Here is a 20,476-nt window from a genome sequence, read left to right as displayed (position 1 = left end):
CCCGAATTGCAATGTTTGACCGACGTGCTGGAATGTCCTTGGCAGCGATTGCCATCGGCACAGTCTTACTCCGTACCAATGATGCAGAAAGTGACTGCCGGGCTGACACTGGAATGGATGCAGGACTGGAGTTTATGTATACGTCCGTTGGCTCGGGAGTGGCCTTGGGAACTGCCATGCCTCGATAAGATAGAACAGCACGGTCTACGGGTACATTGACAGGGCCGACAAGATGCCAGGACCCGTCGCAGAGACACTTCCAACCTCCAAGAAGGCACAGGAGCCCGTTGACATGCAGAAGATCTTCCACTACACCGACATCGACACCTCCAGGCCCACGCGTGTCGAGGACCCGTACGACTACCAATGGGGCTTCGGGAATCGCTTCCAAAGCGAAATAATCCCAGGCACGCTTCCCGTGGCGCAGAATCACCCACAGGTGCCCCGATTCAACCTGTACGCTGAAGGCCTCACGTCTTCATCATTTACCGCAAGCAGGGCCGCCAATGCCAGCACGTACTTGTATCGCTGCCGGCCCTCGGTCGCAAATCACGGCTTCAAGCATGGCGTGCTCGAGTCCAGAGCACATGTGGAAAGCTGCTTCCTGTCTGTCAACCCTAAGGTCAAGATGAACCCGGCACAGATCGAGTGGGCACCCTTTGACCTTCCCCAAGAGGGTGAGGAAATTGATTTTGTTGATGGCCTGCACTCTCTGGGTGGATCAGGAGATGCCAACATGCGAGACGGCCTCGCGCTGCATGTGTTCATGATCAACGCCCGGATGGCTCGAAGGGCGTTCCTGAACGGAGATGGAGAGTTCTTGATTGTCGCCCAGCTGGGCAATCTCGACATTCAGACGGAGATGGGCAAAATCTACCTTCAGCCTGGCGAGATCTGCGTGATCCCCCGTGGAATCAAGTTCTGCCTGAACCCAGCTGAAGGTTTGAAAGAAGCACGGGGCTATGTTCTGGAGGTTTGGGGCTCACGATTCGAGTTGCCCGACCTGGGCCCCATTGGAGGGTACGGGAACGCCAATGCACGGGACTTTGCATATCCCGTCGCTTACATGGACGATCCGGAAGAGCTACATCAACAGTGGCACATCGTCGAGAAGATCAATGGGGAGTACCATGTCTTGATGCAGGACCACAGCCCGTTCGACGTCGCGGCGTGGCATGGGAACTGCTTGCCATACAAGGTAATGCCAGATCACTCTTCCTCAACCTTACAGTAGTCATCGAAGAGATGCTGATCGTGGGCGGCCTGCAGTACGACCTTACCAAGTTCGTCGCACAGGGCAGCACGTCTGTCGATCATACGGATCCTTCGATCTGGACCCTCCTGACTGCACGCTCCCGAGACCCCAATGTGCCCCTGGTCGATTTCATCTGGTTCGGGCCGCGCTGGGACGTCGCCATGAACAGTTTCCGCCTGCCATATTTCCACCGAAATAGTGCCAGCGAATTCATTGCGAACATCTATGGTGCCTCGGGTGGACGGAGTGCAAACTTCAAACCAGGAGGAGGCGTGTACGAGGCGGGCCACACAGCGCATGGCGGGGTCGGGGACATCTACATCGTGGAACGGAGAAAGAAGAGGAATGAGCCGAGAATCTTGTTCCAGGGTGAGCTCTCTTCTGTCCCTTTTCTGAGTTCACCAGGCTTCCTGGAAACAAGCACCCACATCTAAAACACCTTGCCAGGCATGATGACCTTCATGATCGAGTCATCACGGTCCCTCCTCTTCACTGAATGGAGTCGTGAGCACAGCACCATGGACGCCACGCCGCCCGAAGTCTGGGACTCGGTGCCTGACCAGTTCTCCACTGATCCAAATGTCCGGGCCCTGCTGCAACGGGTGAAGAAGCAAAAGGCAGAGAGAAAAGCAGAGGACGAGGTATATCACGATGACGAGCGAATAGAAGAGCTTCTGGGCAAAGTCGTCGTAGCTCAGCAGAATGGGAGTGAGGCAATGAATGGGGCCTCTAAGCATGTGTCTGTACAGGCGATTCCTTCTGAGGCTAATGTGTAGGACAGCGCTGCGCAGTCGAAAGTGAAAGATCAAAGATAATGGCTCAGAACCATAGTCGAGGTCGTATAGCTAGCTATATCGCCTGTTGCTCCAGTCTTCGACCGACATCATGCTCCCTGAGATACTCCTCACATTCCGTCTTTGAATCATACCCAAACAGGCCGTCATTCCAGCTTTTCGCCGGCTTGCCTGCCACCGGCTCCCACTGCCACGCCCTGACCTGCGCCGGGTCCTTGAGCCTCTCGTCCCGCGCCCGCTGCTCCGGCCCATCCGGGTAGTGGTTCTCGGTTTTTTGCTTGCGTGCATTCCGCTGGATCTGTGTGGCGCGTGAAAACCGTAAGTCCTGGAACGCGGGGCCAACCCGGTCAAGAGGCAGGTGGGCGAGGCATTGAGCAAGGACAGCACCGTCCTCGATCGCCTGAGCAGACCCTTGAGCCAGGTACGGTAACATGGGATGGCACGCGTCGCCGACAAGAACGGCGTGCCCACGGTGCCAGGACTCTAGCGGATCGAGATCTTGAAGCTTCCATTTCACGATGGAGCTGGGATCTGCGTGGAAGAGGATGGTGCGGACACTAATGACAGGGGTCAGTCGGTCAGTCGGTCACTCAGAGTTCCTCGACAAGTGTGAGACGAAGTCAACTGCCAGGCTCAGGAGAGAGAGAACGGGGTTTGACAGACGCAGGACACCAGTCGCTGAAGTTCCGTCGCAATTCATCGACATCTGCTCCGAGTTGCTTGTGCTCGTCACCGAGAGAGCCATCGTCGGGGAAGACTGCAACACAATTGAAGAGCTTCTCGCCACGACTGGTATTCTTGTTGTCAGCCATTGTTTCTGATGCCATTCTCGATGCCAGCAACATACAGCAGCGTCCCGATGACATGCCTGCCTGGTCCCCACCAGGCAGTTGCTGCATGGCCTTCCACCAACGGCGCAATCACTGGATCGTCCTTGTACTGTTCAATTTCCAGAGCAAATTGAAAGGCATAGTCTCCAGTGGGCAATGCAGGAACGGACTTCTGCGAGATGATGTCCCGCATCTTGCTCTTGACACCATCTGCTCCAACAATAAAGTCGCAGTCCAACACTTCTCCAGACGCGAGAGTCACGCTCGGCTTGACCACGTCGGCATCGACCACTCTCGACCCTAGCCTGATCTCAATCCCCAAGCTCTGCACCTTCTTCAGCATTGCCGTGTGAAGGTCAGCGCGATGAAGCATCCACACAGGCGCGTGGTACTTCTTGAGCGCCACATTGGGATCCATTTTGACCTCACTGAGCACCTTTCCATCATCCCATCTCAGTACCCTTGAGATCCTGCTCTGGACAACGACATCTGTCAAGTCGTCTTCGATGCCCCAGCGGATGAGTTCGCGAGTCGCATTGCTGGATATCAAGACTCCGGCGCCAATTTCACGAAGGACAGACGCGCCTTCAACGATGGTGACGCGGTGTCCAGCGTCGTGGATCGCGAGTGCCGCCGCGAGACCAGCGATACCGGCACCCACAATAACCACGTCAATCACTGGGTCGTTGACGGCATGGGGAGACATCGTGAATGTGAATATTTGTCATGTCGAACTTCGGCACCCACCAGGATCACGAAGTATGGTTTTTGGCCGCGTAGCTATGCCACCACGTTACCCGTTCATATCACATGTCTCGCCCCGTACAAATTCCCCGATGGAAAGGCACGATGGAATGTTGTCGAGTACTTTTGCCGAGCCGGGACAGTATTACACACATGACTTTGTGGGGTTAAAATTATGCCGGCAGTTCGGCACCACAATACAGACCATATACTGCATTTCGCTACCGACAAAGCACTATTATACGGTGGACTTGATGGCGACATGGCAGGGTTCGTATCTAGCAAAGTATAGAGCGGCAAAATCGTCTTGATTTTAGACAAGTTGAGATCAGCAAGGCGAAGCAACGAAGCTCTTCCATAATGTCACCATCACGCACAGAACATCCGACCGACCGTCTGCGTGTCGTTGTCGTCGGCGCCGGACTAGGTGGTCTCGCCGCCGCTATTGCAATTTACCGCAGCGGGCTGGCAGAGGTGCAAGTGCTCGAAGCCGCGTCCAAGCTCGGTGAACTGGGTGCCGGCATCCAAGTCAGCCCAAATTGCTCGCGCCTCTTGATCCGATGGGGCGTCGGCAAGTACCTCGACGACGCAGTGGTCCTTCCCAGGTATGGTAGGGTTGTCCGCTGGCAGAACGGCGAGGTGTTGAGCCAGGCACCCATGATGCCGCAAATTCAGGAGAAATACGGCTTCCCCCACTGGCATGTCCATCGTGCGGACCTGCATGAGGCTCTGAGGAGGAAGGTGGAGGAGTTAAAAATTCCCATTCTGGTAAATGCAAAGGTCGTCGCTGCAGACGTTGAGGGGGCCAGCGTCTCTCTGCACACTGGCGAGAAGATTGACTGTGATTTCATTGTTGGTGCTGATGGGCTACGGTCGACGATGCGCGAGGTGGTGTTCCAGAACGAGGAAGCAGCTCCGCCCTTCGTGACCGGCGACTATGCTTATCGATTTACGGTACCCACAGAAGACATGGCTGACGACCCTGTGCTTGCGGATTGTGTCAGGGTGCCGATGGCCATTGGATGGTGGGGCCCGCGAATGCACGTTGTAGGTTACAAGTTGCGGAATGAAACCATCTTCAACGTCGTCGCTGTCTTTCCCGACGACGGAACGATGGACAATACCTACAAGATGGAAGGTGAGATCGAGCACTTAAAGAAGCTGTACGACGGGTGGTGTCCCCAGGTCAAGGCCTTGATCGAGCGCGCAAAACCCGGCACCGTCACGAAATGGAAACTGATGGATTTGCCGCCATTGCAGAGGTGGCATCGAGGCAAGCTGGTTTTGATAGGAGGTCTGTACCACGCCCTTCCTAACTTCTCCGACGGGTTTCGATTGACCTGACTGGTGATGGGGTGTAGATGCCTGCCACCCGATGCTGCCGATGCAAGCCCAAGGGGCGTCACAAGCCATTGAGGATGCCGCGGCCCTGGCACAGTGTCTGCGACACCTGCCTCTCACAGATGTGGGCACCGTATTCCAACAACTTAGATACTCACGTGCCACGCAAATCCAGAAGTACGCCCGGACACAGCGAGATAAGAATCACCTGCTTGATGGCCCGGAGCAGGAAGCTCGGGACGCCGCCATGAAGGATGCGAGTGCTGCTGCCAGATCTGCGTATGCCTGGAGCTGGGCTGCCGAGGATGATGAACCAGCGAGACCTTGGAACGAAGGGTTGTTCGGGTACGATGCCGAGGAGGAAGCATTAAAAAAGATCAGGAAGCTTGGGTACCCTGTTAAGACCGAGTAGAAGCCCCTCTCTAACTCGTTAGCCCAGCTCCATAACGCTTCGTATTATCCATGACTATATGGACAAAGGGGCCACTACAGCTGATATGGTATGGTAACGAAATGGCCGCGACAAGTGTTACGGGAACTCCAGCTTCCACCTATTCGGGGCAATGGTGTCTTTGTGGGGTATATCAAAAAGGATTGTAGCGGTGGGTCAATTCTGCACCAACATTGTGCCGCGTGCAGCCCGCTCAGAACGATAATATTGTGCCGGAGACCTGAACCAACCACGGAGGATCTGGAGTACATGTACTGTATGGGGTCCCCAGATTCCACCCCGCCCTCAAGAGCAGGTGGATCAACAGGCTACTGATCCTTCTTCTGTTTATCTCACCCTCGAGAAGGAATCAATCAATGCTTAGGCCTTCTGGACAATATCAGAAACCACGATGGCGTCCTCACAGAACGAGAGCCTTGCGGCGAACTGGAAATGCTTACTGGCCTGCCTTCTCATGGCAATGGGACGTCAGTTGACCCTTTCATTGTTATCGGCACAGAGCTGCGAAGCACTGCACTGCTAACGCTGGAGAAGCATTCCAATATGGTGTCGACTTTGGTCTTATTGCTGGTATTCAAGCCATGGTGGGCTTCAACCAGGTGGGTGCTCCGTTGATTGTCGAATGAACAGTATATACTGAGTCTGCTTTCTTTTAGGTCTTTGGCCACAAAGATCCGCTCTCTCCGACCGGATGGAACCTGAGTCCCGTTACTCAACAGCTGATCTCGTCTTTCATGACCATCGGTGCGGTTGTAGGTTGTGGGTTTGTCGGTGCGTAATACGCTCCTTGTCGAGCCCTTTTTTTTTTCCCTTCCGGAATAGAAATATGGATGGAATACTGAAGCAAGGTTAGGCCTTCTATCGACCAGGTTGGGAAGAAAGCAATGTGTCTGGCTGGCAATCATATGGTGCTACGTGAGTGACGCCATCATGATGGGCACCACCAACATCGCCGCTCTCTACGTCGGACGTATCTTGATTGGTATCGGTCAGTTCATAGCCTTTTGAGACTTACATCAGGCATGCACTGACAACAGGCCAACAGCAAACGGCTGGTTCATGACCTTTCCCCAGCTGTATCTTCAAGAAGTCTCTCCAGCACACCTTCGTGGGTTTGTATACGTCTTCTTTCAATTTTGGGTCGCACTGGGCACTCTGATCGGCACTATCGTTGGTAATTATACATTCCACCAGAGATACTCCCCAATCCTGCTGATCTTTCCGTCAAAAGACAACTTCACCGAAACCAAGCCTGGCAAGCAATCATACCTTATCCCTTTGGGCATCATCTACATCGTGCCACTCATCCTCGGCGTCGGTATCGTCTTCATCCCAGAGTCGCCGCGCTGGTTATTGACCCACGGTCGAAGAGACGAGGCTCGCCAGGCCCTCTTGTGGCTCAGACCCAAAGGCACCAACGTCGAGGTCGAGATTTTGGCCGTCGAGACGGCGCATAATCTCGAGGTGGAGAGTACGGGAAAAGGGTCGTGGACCGACATCTTCACCAACAAGATCGAACGGCGTCGGACCCTGCTCTCGCTCGGCTCTCTCACCCTCCTCTCCGCTCCAGGTGCTATGTGTAAGCAAACCGCATGCTGCCTCAGCCCTTCACACCCAAAGCGAGTATGGACTAAAAATCTCTCTATATATAGTCATGATCATGTACGGGACCTACTTCTTCCAAATGGCCCGGGTCGGGAAGCCCTTCGAGGACAGCTGCATCCTGTCTGCCTTGTCCGTGGTGGGCATTCTGGCCTCCTCCCTCGTCGTGACGCGCCTGGGCCGCCGGACCATCCTGATGTCCGGTATGGTCATCTGTGGCTTCATGCAACTGATTCAGGCCTGCGTGTACCAGGCGCAGCCCACGGCCTCCTCGACAGGCAAGGTCGTCGTGGCCATGAACATCATCTACATGTTCTTTTACAATGCGTGCCTAGCCGCCTACGCATGGCTGGTCGGCGGGGAGATGCCCAGCCTGCGATTGAGATCTTTCGTCTTCGGCCTGGCGGGTGTGGTGGGCTTCTTCTGGCCGTGGCTCAGCGTCTTCACCGCTCCTTACTTCATCAACCCGGACAGTCTAAACTGGGGCCCCAAATACGGCTTTATCTGGTTCCCCAGCGCCATGGTGGCTACCGCGTGGATCTACTTTTTCCTCCCCGAGGTCAAGGACCGGACTCTCGAAGAAATCGACGAGATGGTGAGGCACACTATTCTTTTCTTCTTTTTCTCCTTGTGCCTGTCTCCGCACGATCGGGCAAGCACCGTCAGCCAGCCAGTCAATCAGCCAAGTCATTTACTAACAAGGCTGCTTTTCTTTGGTCCATCTAGTTTCAAGCCAATCTTCCCGCTCGCAAGTTCCGGGGCTATGTCTGCGTCAAGACCACGTTCAGCGTACGAGGGCAAATGATTGCGGTGGAGAAGGGTGATCTTGGGGTTTCGGCCATCGAGGTCGAGGCCGTTGAGCATGCTGCGCCTCCGCATACGTGGGAATAGGAGAATTGTGGTAGCAGCGGTAAGAGGAAGAGGATGGATGGAAAAATGGATGAATCAGAGCCTCAGGCTCTTATATATTGTTTTCGTCCTCCATGGTAGTTGTCGATAACAGATGAGAGACTTTGCATACAGCATAAGGGATACGGCGTTCAGAAGCCTTTTTATCTTTACAGCAATCTTCCCGGCTACGAAACTCCCATATGAATGAAATTTCGGGGCATGGCTTCCTTTCTTGGGAGATCCAACCCCTCTCGAATCGCCCGACCATGCTCAATTGTAGTCCTTCAAGCTCCTTCGGATTGTGTATATGCTTGAAGAGTGAGTGAATCATAATTTGTTCTTGACATGTATAAAGTCAGTCAAGTCAGGACTTTTATCTTGTTTCCAAGAAAAAGGATACATAAACACATACACGCACACACATGACTCGGTTTCTTTCCGTTTCATTGGTGGTGACACGGCCCATCCAGCGCTTCCGACCCGAGACCCATGGCCCAGTCGAAGATGATGTCGCTAGAGAAGATGGCGGAGGCGTCGATAGTGTTGTTACTATTATTATCATTCGGCGAGGGAATGATGATCGCGTCATTATGATGTTCCAGGCTCGCACTTGTGCTGGTGTCGATAATTCCTGGTTCTCCTATCCCGTTGCCGCGCTGGTCCTCGCCCGGGGCAGGAGCAGAGACGACCCCTCCTCCTCCTCCTCCTTCTCCTCCTCCTCCTTCAAGGGTGGTGGTCATCCAAGAACCACCGTTGGTTTTTTCTCCCACGGGCGGCGGTGGAGGTCGCCATCGCGGAGCGACGCTGCTGCTGCTGCTGCTGCTGGGCACGAACTGTGCCGTCTTCGGTCTCGACACGGGATGGTTCGTGGTCGGGATGACGTGCGTCAGGGGCTCGCTGAACGGTACCGTATTGGCTTCAATCTTGCCCGCATGTTCGGTGAGTTTCTCTACAAAGCTAGCTGTCAGTAGTGCCCCCCTCCTCGGCTCGTCGTTCATTTAGTAACTGGTTGTGCATATGGGCTAATGGAGGGCAGCAATGAAATCACCGAGTCAACATGGCAGGGATGAATGGACAGATGGAAGGATAGCACGCACCTTGCATGCCCCAGTACCTCCCGAAGGTCAGCAGTGCCTTGACGATCAGGTCCATGTCGCGACCTCGGTAGTGGCCCTTGCGGTGGACCAACTCCAGCAGTCGGACGCGTGCGGCCAACACCAGCGGGTGCGGGAGGAGGTAGTTCCCGGCATTGGGCACGTCCTGGATCACGTAGGCGACGTCGAGGATCTCTTCCGCCGACGCCAGGCATTGCGACTTGGAGTAGCCGTGCGAGTCTCGGCAAGCAATGGGGTGGTGGAGGAGGAGGAGGGCGCTGTTGCAATTGGGCAGTCAGTACATGTGTGACTTAATTCAACAATATTGCTTTGGAGCATCGTGCCATTCCTCCAGTCTCTCGTTTCAACTCCCATGTCCACCGGGTTAGAGCTTGCAGCACCTGGAGAAGAAGAGGAGGACGAGGAGGTAAAACTGGCATGGACTGACTGACCTGTGGGCAAGCGCCAGCGTAGTCGGGTCAAGCAGGTATTCGCCTTCGAGGTGAGGAGTCCGCCAGCTATCGGGAAATGAGCCTAGATATGCTTGAATGATGTTGTCGATCCGGGACAACTCCTCAGCGTTCTCGCTGCTGCTTCGCATCCGACGTGTCTGGCTGAAGTCGCTGACTTTGGCGAACAAACCGAGCGCCTGTACGAATCGCGCAAACGGGCCTGCATCGCTCGCATGGTGGAGAGCAGTAATCGGTGCAGTTTGCGGCCTCGTGGCGGGCTGGGAAGCTGGCTGTGTATATGGGTGGTACATCATCAGTACGCCTCGCCCGGCCTTCTATGTCCAGCCGAAGGGTACCACTTACGTCGGCGAACCACGCCTCGTCACTGATGGGCAACATGACGGTGATCTCCCGCTTGACCGGAAAGCCCATCTCGCGCTCTTGGATAGTGGCCATCCAGCGGCTAAGACTCAGGACCATCAGGAGCGCCCTCCGTCGGCCTTCCTCCTCGACCCAGTCCACTGGTGGGTCCATCCACCGATTGGGCTTGCTCTCCCCGTCCTCACGCTCCTCCATCCTCAGCAACCTGAAAGCGCTCGCGAGCGAAAGAGCAGAGCCCACCGTCGTCAGCGCGTGCACCGACGAGTTGGGCATTCCTATCTCGTAAATGGCTTGTAAGATCAAGGCAGCCAGGGTGCTCATGTCTGGGTTAATAAAGGTTGCTTGGGCCGACTGCTTGGCAAGGCTGTAGAAGATGTCGGACTTGGATGTGAGTGAGGGATGGTGGCGGGCGGCAAGGGCGAAAACAGACAGAGACACGTGTGCATCTTTCTCCACGCTGAAGCTGGGTCGATGTAAAATGGGCACGAAGGGGTGGCAGCGGGTGAAGTAGAGCGTACAGCTGTACAGCCATCAGAGGAATGGCCAGTGATTGCAGATCACATATAGACAGAGCCAGCCGACCTACAGATTGTTTCGATCCTCTGCGGTGAGTAATTCTGATATGGCGAGTCTCGCGACATCGAATGGATCCTGCATCAAGATATCATGGTCCGAGGGCGCGTAAGGCGACGTCTGATCCACGAGCCCGGAGGGCAAGATGTCGTCGGATGGAAACTCATATTGAGTTGTCGCCTGAGCGTGGATAGTATGGCTACCACTATGCGTCCTGCCTTGGTGGCTGCGGAGCTCATGATTCTCTGCCTTGAGGGCTTCTACAACCCGTCCAATCAGCAGCACGACGACAACGACGACGACGAAGAAGGCTTCGAGAAGGAAAAGAGTGGTCTGCGTATTTCATACGGATCTGAGCTTCCAAGTTTCGGACGTAGCCGCGCGGTAATCCTGTCTTCTTCCACTCCACATACATGCACGACGCCTGGCCGTCCTCGAGGCACTGCGAGCAGGACGGTCTCCGGGAGTCGCATTTGATCTTCTTCCTTCGACAAGCCGCGCAGGCGATGGTCATGGGCCTGTTTCCGCCACCGCCTCCGATCTGAGACGACCGTCTTCGCGAGAAAGGCGGTGGCCGAACTGTCTGTTCGGAAAAGATCTGCTGCTGTTGTCGGTCGGGAGGGGCAGAAGAAGCCTGCATCGGGTTCTAGCGAGGTTTAAGCACTTTGCTCGAGATTATAGCATGGCAATACGAGCACTGCAGTGGGAGATAAGATGAGGTGACGTGTAAAGCTTGTGGGACCAATGTTATCAATTGATCTACTACTCGGTAGTATGTATTTGTAGTACTGAGTAAGTGGGACATATGCCGTCGTCACTGACTCGCATTTAATTCCCGATCGGGTTAGTGTTGCGGCATGTTTGTACCGAGTAGATCGCCAGGCAACCCCACATTTTCCTATCACGTCTTGTATTGGGTACATAACTACTGTAGAGACGGGAACGTGGTCCGGTCAATAGGTACATTTACTACTGCTGTGCCGGTTCGCCATGTGCCCTTACCCCACAATTGACGCCCAGTTGTTTGTTCATTATTGGCGGCCAACTGCTAACGTCCCACTGTGGGAAGGCAATGAGAACATTTACCCAGTTCAGGACTGATTGAGTAGCTACCGTGGCTCCTTGAGCGCGCGCATGTGCCCTCCCTATGATACCGTACATGTGCTCCTCCGTAGTTGCAAAGAAACGGAATGAAATAGTCCTCTCGAGTGACCCATAGCGGACCGTAGATGCTTTTGTTCCCGTTGTGATATCCTCCTTTTTCCGCCATCCATCCCTGCCTTTTTCCCAGCTCTCAACTAGACTGTGCCGGTTCTACCCACCTCGCGGACTTCGTCAAGACATCGACAAAGGAAGGCAATAATTTTCCGTCTGACCGACTGACAGCAAACCATGAAAAGCTTCAATCCGCAGATAGTGTCTATCATCAAGTCCACCTGGTTGCCGCGCGTGACATCTTTGTCCCCAAAGGCTTCGTATACCTCGAATCCCGCTTTGATCACGACCCACGAAAACCCCTCGAGAGTGAGTAGGTTTTTCCCAGAGGCATCTTGCGCACTGCTCATGGTGAAAAGGCGGTGCACACGGTCCAGGAAAAGTTGTTGCAGCAGAGAAGTCTTCCGTAGCTTCCATAGCGTAGAAACCATGATGAACAGCGCCTGAAAATGCGAGGATATTTTGATGTACCTGGGATAATCCCACATTTCTGGCTGCAGGTAGGGCTCGAGCACCCTTGACAATAAGGGGGGATACAAGTCATCGTCCTGCGTCAATTTCAATAATGAACGAGATCCGAGCCGAGACCAGCTCAGACCTTGAACTGTCGTAGTGCTGAAGATCAACTTTGAGGGGTCGACATCGTTTTCCCCCCGAGCCAGAAATTGGAGGACCTCAATCGCCTGCTCAAATTGAGCTTTCCGAAAAACCAGTTCGCTGGGTGACGCTTCACTAACGACGTAAGGCATGAAATGACACGTGTACGGAATTGGAGCCGTGGAAGCGAGAAGGATAGCCTTGAGACCTCCTCTAGCAGTAACAACGGCTTCATATGCCTTGAAATGAACGTTTGAGACTCCAGGGGGCGATATCCGTGACTCGGCCACGGTGGCCATAATAATGCCGTTTATAAAGTCATCAGGTAGCTGATCTCCAGGGCTCGCCTCCAGCCGTGCCTTCAAGGTCAGGTATGCGAGCGCTTTTCGGCGGAAAAAGGACGGGGGCTCATGGTCTCCCTTCAAGGATATCAGCACACCCTGTGCGTTGACCACCATCCACTGCAGAACGAAGGGTGACTTCAAGGTGTTCACCAGGCTAACCTCTCGAACTGAGCTGAAAAGCGCATCAGATCGAGTGCCGTACATTATCTGCGGGAGATAAGAGACGTCTTCCACCGCCCATGGTTAGTAAAGCCACTGTCTGCAACGAAGGTTCCAGGATGACTGACAGAATTGAAACAGTTCTTGGTCCTCCCGGGACAGATCTGTCGGCAATGCACAGAAGGGATCCAATATGGACCCAATCTCGCTTATCGAGGAATCAGGTGATTCGCTTTCCCGGTCTCTGGACGACGTTCGATCGGTGGAAGACCAAGGCTGTCTGTGAACCTCCGAATCAGAATCGGATTCGTCCGGTCGCCATAATAGCTTTTGGTCTTTGAGGTCGGAAGCATTGCTCTCCTTGGAGAAAAGATTCAGCTTGGGGTCTTGCAAAGTACGAAGTACAAGTCAAATATCACGACGCCAACGTAGACTCCTTAAGAGGCAGGATGAATTCTTGCCTACGCACCCTCGACCTTTTGGGTGGCGCGCTAGACACCCGCCACGCAGCCTGTGTCTCATAACGACGACTGCGAATGGATCGGGAAGTCTTGGATGAAGTTGGCTTGCGGGAGGGTTCATTCATGGCTGTTGGTCATGCACCGAGTGCGCATGAGCTAGGAACTAAACAGCCATTTCCGCGCATCCACCCGGAGCGCACGACAGATCTTGGACCAGAAAAACAAACTTGCGCCCCGGTATGTGGCAAACTGATGCCGGAGCTTCGTCTCGCCGGTACAATAGTGTCAATCGCACCCAAACGATTTGAATAAAAATGGAAAGTAGCCGCGAAGGAGTCGCTTTGCAGATACGTATCCCCGAAAAAGAAGCTTCCGGCACTTGGCAACCTTCAGCGTCTGCGGCCGGTCGCGGCGAATGTATAGGACGACTTTGCTATTACAGTCTTATTATTCTCCACAGAACCTTAGATCGGGAACCATGCGACCTCCGTGTCAGCCCCGTCAGCCCGCCCGCTCCGACGTGGAATATTACCGAGGAAGTGGGGACTGACGGGGCCCCGGAATGCTTCTGATCAGTACGAGGTTGACCATGTCGTGTGGGATCGTTTCAGAAGTCTTGCCGTGAGCAAATGAGGCGTGGAAAGCGACTTCTGGGCCTGTCGAAGTTGATCACTTCCTCTCTCCAGTAGATTCCCAGGGACATTCGTGCATACACCATCAGGGCGATCATGAATACAGACCAACTAGAGATGAAGATGGAATATATCTGCTGGTCCCAGCTAAGCCAACGTGACTGTGATGTAAAGCCCATAAATCGGCAGGACGGCGACTATCCACAGCGAGAAGACTGGTGTTTTGGAGCAAGGGTCGTCTGCTTATATCTCTATATTTGAGATTTATTAGTTCCCCCAAAGGATTCAAACTTGATGTCCCTCGTTCGTCTTCATATAAATGTGGGGGTATCTACCTTGAACGAGCTGTGTGCCCCACCGATACGACATGTATATAACAACCGTATTCTCCCACGAGCACTTCTGTGCGTCTGTAGCGGGCAAAGGAACAAGTAGCTGTTGTTGGACGGGTTATTTAAGGATGCAGTTGTAGGCGAAAACCTCCCTCCTCCGGTACAACCTTGTTAGACTCGAGCAATCAAATAGCGGGTCAACCACCTCACTCATAATCTAACCACTTGAATGCATCATATCCGGCGTCAATGGGCCACTGGCACAACAGATAAAGCAGAGAAACCAGGTATTCTGCGGCAAATTTCTCAATTTGAATGGTTGTTGTAGGTACCGGTGCCATCCGGAAAGCTTTGTTCGATTACGTCGGGCTGTGAATTCTAGACCGAGTGATGACTGACATGCCACATAGCCCAGACCTTCGCAACAGATGTGCGACATGGTTAATAAGGGCTTGAATATTAATGTATCGAACGATCTGGGCCAGGTCTTAGGTAAGGTCGGTCTTGAACGACTTTCTCGCAGATATATCAATGTGGCTCAAAGACTGGTCAGCTCTTGTTGGCACTGACAGCGACCTGAAATACCATAAGCCTCCTATTTTCTGTGCCATCCATGACGAATACTTCGTTATCACTGGGTTCATCTGTTCAGACGTCCGTTTGTAAAGTGCTGGCACTCTCGTAGCCTCCTCTCGGACAGCACATGGTCTCTCGCGTGTGCATTGAACGATCGAATATTACCAATGCTGGGCAGTCAGTTGCTCTCATATGTCGAGGCCATGACAATAATGGAGCTGACTATAACGTGGAAATTCTAGGGATTGGTACTGCTTTCCACCTCACCGTCTACGACGCGGATGTCTGACTTGTGTTCTCTCTCTTCGTAATCTGGGCCGGCACCTCCGTCTACAACGAGGTATGCATGAGGCTCCTGTAAGACAGACCTGAGCCATGTGAAGACGATACGAGAAGGGAGACGATGAGTATGTCGCGAGCATAGATGAAGGGTGAAATTTTTAAATAGTGAATCACGGCCAAGGCTGACAATGACAGCGCCAAGACCCGACAAGGCTGCCAATTCCGAGCCGCAGTCGACTCCAGATTTTGACCAAAAGACCGTATCCCGCTCCACACTATCCGCCTTCCATCGAGTAGTTGTCTGGTGCCTTGTCGCTGTGGCAGAGAGGTGATGTTTGCCTGGTTTCCTTCTCTTTGACATGCTTTAGCCTTGTACACTCTTTGGAACATCCGCATTCGTACAGCGTCAAGCCTGAGCACACTTTTTGCCCGTTGCAGACCGACGCAGGCATAACAATCCACCATGGCGCAATCACAGCAACAGCTGAGTCACAAGGACGCGGCCTTGTTCAGGCAAGTCGTCCGCAACTTTGAAAACAAGCAATACAAAAAAGGTGAGAGTGGCGTCTGTGGTTTCGAAAGACCCAAGCTCATGTCCCTCCAGGTCTCAAGGCTGCTGAACAAATCCTCCGGAAAACGCCAAATCATGGGGACACGCAAGCGATGAAAGCCCTGATCATGAGCCACCAAGGACACACCGATGAAGCCTTTGCCCTGGCCAAAATCGCCCTCAACAACAACATGAAGTCGCAGGTTTGCTGGCATGTGTACGGCTTACTCTACCGTGGTGTAAAAAATTATGAAGAGGCTATCAAGGCATACAAGTTCGCGTTGCGGTTAGACCCCGATTCGGTGCCTATACAGAGGGATCTGGCGCACCTTCAGGTTCAAATGCGGGATTATGAAGGCTACATCCAGAGCCGGAAAAACATGCTGCAACAGAAACCAGGGTTCCGGCAAAATTGGACAGCCCTCGCCATCGCCCATCACCTGGCCGGAAACTACGAGGACGCAGAGAATGTCCTCTCTACATACGAGGAAACACTCAAGGCAAAACCGACCAGGTCAGACATTGAACACTGGGAAGCCGTACTCTACAAGAACTACATCATTGCCGAGTCGGGCGAGCTCGAGAAGGCGCTCGAACACCTGGAGGCCGTAGGAAAGAAGAGCCCCGATGTCCTTGCGGTGATGGAAATGAAAGCAGACTATCTTGCCAGGCTGGGTCGGAAATCGGAGGCCGAGGCAGCGTATGCCGCCTTGCTCGAGCGCAATCCGGATGATTCCGCCTACTACGATGGATATATCGCTGCCAAGGGGTTAGTCGATGGTCCAGTATCAGAGATCAACAAAGCATATCAGGAACTTGCAGAAAGACATCCTAAAGCCGACCTTCCCAGGAGAAGACCGTTGGACGTTCTATCCGGGGAGGAGTTCAAGCAAGCTGCCGACCAATATCTGCAACGAATGCTGCGGAAAGGGGTTCCTTCGACCTTCGCAAACATCAAGCATCTTTACACCGACGAGTCCAAGCGCGACACTGTTCAGGAATTGGTGGAGGGATACGCCGCCGGGAATTCACAACCACACACGAATGGTGCACAGGAAAATGGCGACAAAGAAGAAAGCCGTTTCAGATCCTCGGTTCTCTACTTCCTCGCGCAGCATTATAATTATAAATTAAGCCGCAATCTCGACAAAGCTCTCGATTACGCCGAAAAATGTATAGCACTGGATCCGCAGTCGGTCGACTTCCACTCGGTCAAGGCCCGCACATACAAGCACAAAGGGGAGTTGACCAAAGCTGCCGAAATTATGGACTACGCGCGCTCACTGGACGAGAAAGACCGGGCAATCAACACTAAGTGCGCAAAGTATCAGCTTCGTTGCGATCACAATGACAAAGCCCTGGAGACCGCAAGCAAATTCACCCAGAACCGCACCGGAGGTCCGCTGGGGGATCTCGTCGATATGCAATGTGTCTGGTACCTTACGGAAGATGGACAGTCTTACTTGCGCCAACGGAAACTCGGTCTTGCATTGAAAAGGTTCCACCAGATCCTCGGCATCTTTGATCTGTGGCAAGAAGATCAATTTGACTTCCACAACTTTTCCCTTCGAAAAGGTATGATCAGGGCATACATCGACATGCTGCGGTGGGAGGATCGCCTGAGAGAACACCCTTTCTTCTCCAACATGGCTGTCTCTGCGGTGAAGTCGTATTTGCTCCTGTTTGACAACCCGGACCTGGTACATGGACCAATTATGGACTCTGTCAATGGCACAAACAAGGCAGGAGAGATGAGCGCTGCAGATCGCAAGAAGGCGCTCAAGAAGGCCAAGAGGGAACAGGAGAAAATGGAGAAGGCCGAGGCAGAGAAGAAAGCGGCGCTGAAGGCGAGCAAGCCCACACCGAAAGCCGAAGAAGGGGAAACCAAGAAGGAAGACCCGGACCCTTTCGGCAAGACTCTTGTCGAGACAAAAGAGCCTCTGAAAGACGCAATGAAGTTTCTGAGTCCGCTGTTGGAGTTCTGCCCTGACGTCGTGGGGGGGCAGGAGGTCGGGTTCGAGGTGTACCTGAGGCGAAAGAAATATCTACTTGCGTTGAAGTGTCTGCTGGAGCTGAAGCGTCTGGGTGCCAAAGAAAGCGAGGTGAAAGAAATGGGAATGAGACTGAGGAAATCATTCGAAGGGAGTGAGAAAGACGTGCCAGAGCAGGTCCGTGAGATTGTCAAGACGGAAACGGGAAAGCTGGTACATTGACATCACCAGTACGAACATCCACAGATATGGTGTGACTTGAGAAAGCTCATTTCTGGTTCTACAATGCTTCTAGCGATTGAGGACGACCTCGAACCCATGTTACGGCCGATTCAACTTCCACAGAGACGACCAGACTATTTTCGGAAAGGCTGCACAAAAGTTTCTTGCACTCCTCCAGTGCTGTTAGAAATGGATGTTTGACACGAAGGGACCCTTCTTCCTGTGTTCATTTGCGCTTCGTCAACTTCGTCGTGATCTTGTTCTTGTTGTCGTGTTGCATCTGTGGCGGCGAAGGTCGCGGGTTTGTTGGGAGAGTGACCGTGTGTATCTGGACCATGGCAAAATGATGGCGGCAATTTCAGTAGATACGTATGTTGACAAAACAACAAGTTACTTCCTGCAGAATACTCTCCTTCAAAATGGTAGACCATTCACGTGGTATCATCTTCTATCAAAAGGTATGCTAGCATTTTCCCTCTTTTGACCTATTGTACATGATCCCAGCATTCTGCTGTGGCTGTGCAAATGCTGTGGCGTCACGCGCTGTGGCACGTGCGTGCCGGCGTTGCCTGACTTCCAGACTCAACAAGCTCTTGACGAATCTTCTCCATTTCCCATGCTGGACCCCGAACGCAGAGACTTGACAAGGAGCCATATCGCGTCGTCCAAGTGATATGGCGATGCGATGGCATGGTTCTCTCGCCCTGGTAGACCCTGCGATGCATGCCGCAAGAGAAAGATAAGATGTTTGGTGTCTGACTCTGCTCGCGATTGCGTCCTGTGCCGGTCTCAAGGCCAGCAATGCGCCTTCGTAGAGGCACCTCCTAAGAAGAGACGGAAGCAGAATGATGCGGCATCCCCGGAGGAGGCTGCTGTCCCCTCAGTTTCGCCGGCAGGAACCCACAAAGAACCGCCACACTATTACTCGAATTTCCCAGAGGTGTCTCTGCTCAGCCAGACACTTGGCCATCAGCACTTTCGAACGAACTCATACATTGGCGCGACGTCCTCTCCCAGCCGTCTACTGCTTGAACTCCCGAGTAGCTCTGAGCCAAGCAAATATCGAGCGTCTGTCTCCGGCTCTGAGGTCCGTCGCGTGGGCCAGGATGGCTTTTTTCTTATGCTGCCAGATGACGAGAGTGTCATTAAGGAGCAACTTGAGGTCCTCGACAGAATCGAGGCTGCAATATCTCCACATGGTCCGGCTCTGGTGGAGCTGTACTTTCGCATTGTTCACCCCAGCTTCCCGATCCTTCACAAAGATGTGTTCCTGGTGAAGTATGGCCACTCATATCGGGAACTCACACCGGCGTGTTTAGCCGCAGTTTATATGTTGGCCTTGAATTGGTGGTCTTATAGCGTTGACCTCGCTGATTCTGTGAAGCCTGATGTCTCGGACCTCGAGCAGCTGGTGCCATTCCTCATGGCATTCGACAAAGCCGCAAAAGTGTCCGACATCCAGGCCGGCTTACTGTTCCTGCAGCGACCCAGACACGATTCTTGGAGGTTAACTGCTCAACTAGTTGCCACTGCCGAAGAAGTTGGTCTTCACCGCGATTGTACAGCATGGCAAATTCCGGATTGGGAGAAGGGCGTCCGTAAACGCATTGCCTGGGCTCTATTCATGCAGGACAAGTGGGGGGCCCTCATTCATGGACGTCCCTCACACATCAAGGCGGATAACTGGGAAGTCTTTCCGCTCGAGCACGAAGACTTCCCAGAGAACGTGGAAGAAGATCACGTCGAACAAGGGAGTTCTGAGGTGGAGAAAGGCATTCTGATCTTTATACACCTCTCAACACTGACACAGATCCTGTCCGATGTCATCGACGAGCTGTTTACCGTGCAAGCCAGCAAGAGACATGACAGTACAGTTGCCCTACTGCAAACGGTGAAGCCGATCCAACTACGGTTGAAGTCTTGGTATAACAGTCTTCCGTCATGTTTGGAACTCGGCGCTACCACATCAAGAAAACTGTCCGCTACAGGTACGTTGAGCCTTGGTACGCTATTGCATTCCGGGTTAACCACTGCCCAGGTCAACTTTATCTCGCCTATCTCACCGTAGAAGTGACTCTCCACCGAGCGATTGTCGAGTCCGAGGTGAAGAAACCACTGGATGTTGGTTTGCGACAGATCACCCGTGAAGCGGCGATCATGAGATTCAAATCTGTTGTCGACTTTCTGAAACGACTCAAGCCTGAGCATATGCAAGGATTCTGGCATTTTGCGTCGGGATCTTGTTTAGCTATCATCGGCACATTTTCGTTGGTGCTTCTTGCCACAAGTACTGATCCGAGTGAGTCGAGGGCTATCTATTCTCAGATCGCCGAGTTTCGATGGCTCCTCAACATTAACGGACCGGGTGCTGGTTTCACAAAACCGGCGGTGGACCTCCTTCAATCGAACGCAGGTTTTCTAGCAACATATCGTCCTCGAGGCCCTGCCAAAATCACTCCTGGTAACAATCAAGATCGAACAGACCGGGACGCGGATCAGGTTCGGTCCACAGCATTGTCGAACAATGGAAGACAAGATGAGGCTGCCAGAAACACAGCAAGTACGCCGGCCTTCGACAACTTTTCTGGAGACCTCCACGCCTTATCAGCAGATGTCAGTATTAGCCCGAACCAGGCATGGTTCTACGACTTCGATGACCTTGTATCCTAGGCCTGAGATTCGTAACCCCCAAAATCCACTCTCAGGA

The 20,476-nt window shown here is 53.3% G+C and overlaps 6 protein-coding genes across 6 annotated transcripts; 4 read left to right on the top strand and 2 right to left on the bottom strand.

The window, feature by feature from the left end:
• Positions 1-232: 232 nt before the first annotated feature.
• AYL99_10995 (hypothetical protein) lies at positions 233-2,031 on the top strand (the record flags this gene model as incomplete). Its single annotated transcript, XM_018842501.1, has 3 exons — positions 233-1,198; positions 1,270-1,624; positions 1,703-2,031. The coding sequence occupies 3 exons, from the start codon at positions 233-235 to the stop codon at positions 2,029-2,031; spliced, it is 1,650 nt and encodes a 549-aa protein (XP_018687914.1).
• Positions 2,032-2,104: 73 nt separating this feature from the next.
• Positions 2,105-3,585, bottom strand: AYL99_10994 (hypothetical protein; the record flags this gene model as incomplete). The annotated part of the gene is made up of 3 exons (XM_018842500.1): positions 2,105-2,606; positions 2,713-2,838; positions 2,897-3,585. 3 exons carry the CDS (start codon positions 3,583-3,585, stop codon positions 2,105-2,107), a joined length of 1,317 nt encoding a protein of 438 aa, XP_018687913.1.
• A 398-nt stretch (positions 3,586-3,983) lies between these two features.
• AYL99_10993 (hypothetical protein) lies at positions 3,984-5,376 on the top strand (the record flags this gene model as incomplete). Its single annotated transcript, XM_018842499.1, has 2 exons — positions 3,984-4,917; positions 4,985-5,376. 2 exons carry the CDS (start codon positions 3,984-3,986, stop codon positions 5,374-5,376), a joined length of 1,326 nt encoding a protein of 441 aa, XP_018687912.1.
• Positions 5,377-5,806: 430 nt separating this feature from the next.
• Positions 5,807-7,908, top strand: AYL99_10992 (hypothetical protein; the record flags this gene model as incomplete). Its single annotated transcript, XM_018842498.1, has 8 exons — positions 5,807-5,882; positions 5,950-6,014; positions 6,072-6,186; positions 6,269-6,403; positions 6,461-6,589; positions 6,647-6,994; positions 7,068-7,612; positions 7,744-7,908. 8 exons carry the CDS (start codon positions 5,807-5,809, stop codon positions 7,906-7,908), a joined length of 1,578 nt encoding a protein of 525 aa, XP_018687911.1.
• Positions 7,909-8,351: 443 nt separating this feature from the next.
• AYL99_10991 (hypothetical protein) lies at positions 8,352-12,768 on the bottom strand (the record flags this gene model as incomplete). Its single annotated transcript, XM_018842497.1, has 7 exons — positions 8,352-8,857; positions 9,006-9,280; positions 9,455-9,744; positions 9,818-10,355; positions 10,422-10,668; positions 10,757-11,054; positions 11,800-12,768. 7 exons carry the CDS (start codon positions 12,766-12,768, stop codon positions 8,352-8,354), a joined length of 3,123 nt encoding a protein of 1,040 aa, XP_018687910.1.
• Positions 12,769-15,469: 2,701 nt separating this feature from the next.
• Positions 15,470-20,439, top strand: AYL99_10990 (hypothetical protein; the record flags this gene model as incomplete). Its single annotated transcript, XM_018842496.1, has 4 exons — positions 15,470-15,560; positions 15,611-17,760; positions 18,569-19,757; positions 19,808-20,439. The coding sequence occupies 4 exons, from the start codon at positions 15,470-15,472 to the stop codon at positions 20,437-20,439; spliced, it is 4,062 nt and encodes a 1,353-aa protein (XP_018687909.1).
• Positions 20,440-20,476: the final 37 nt, after the last annotated feature.

This window comes from Fonsecaea erecta (assembly GCF_001651985.1).
Source record: "Fonsecaea erecta strain CBS 125763 chromosome Unknown Scaff13, whole genome shotgun sequence".
In the NCBI taxonomy this organism is placed as follows: domain Eukaryota; kingdom Fungi; phylum Ascomycota; class Eurotiomycetes; order Chaetothyriales; family Herpotrichiellaceae; genus Fonsecaea; species Fonsecaea erecta.
The sequence above is the reverse complement of the archived record's forward strand: the minus strand, read 5'-3'. Positions and strand labels throughout refer to the sequence as shown.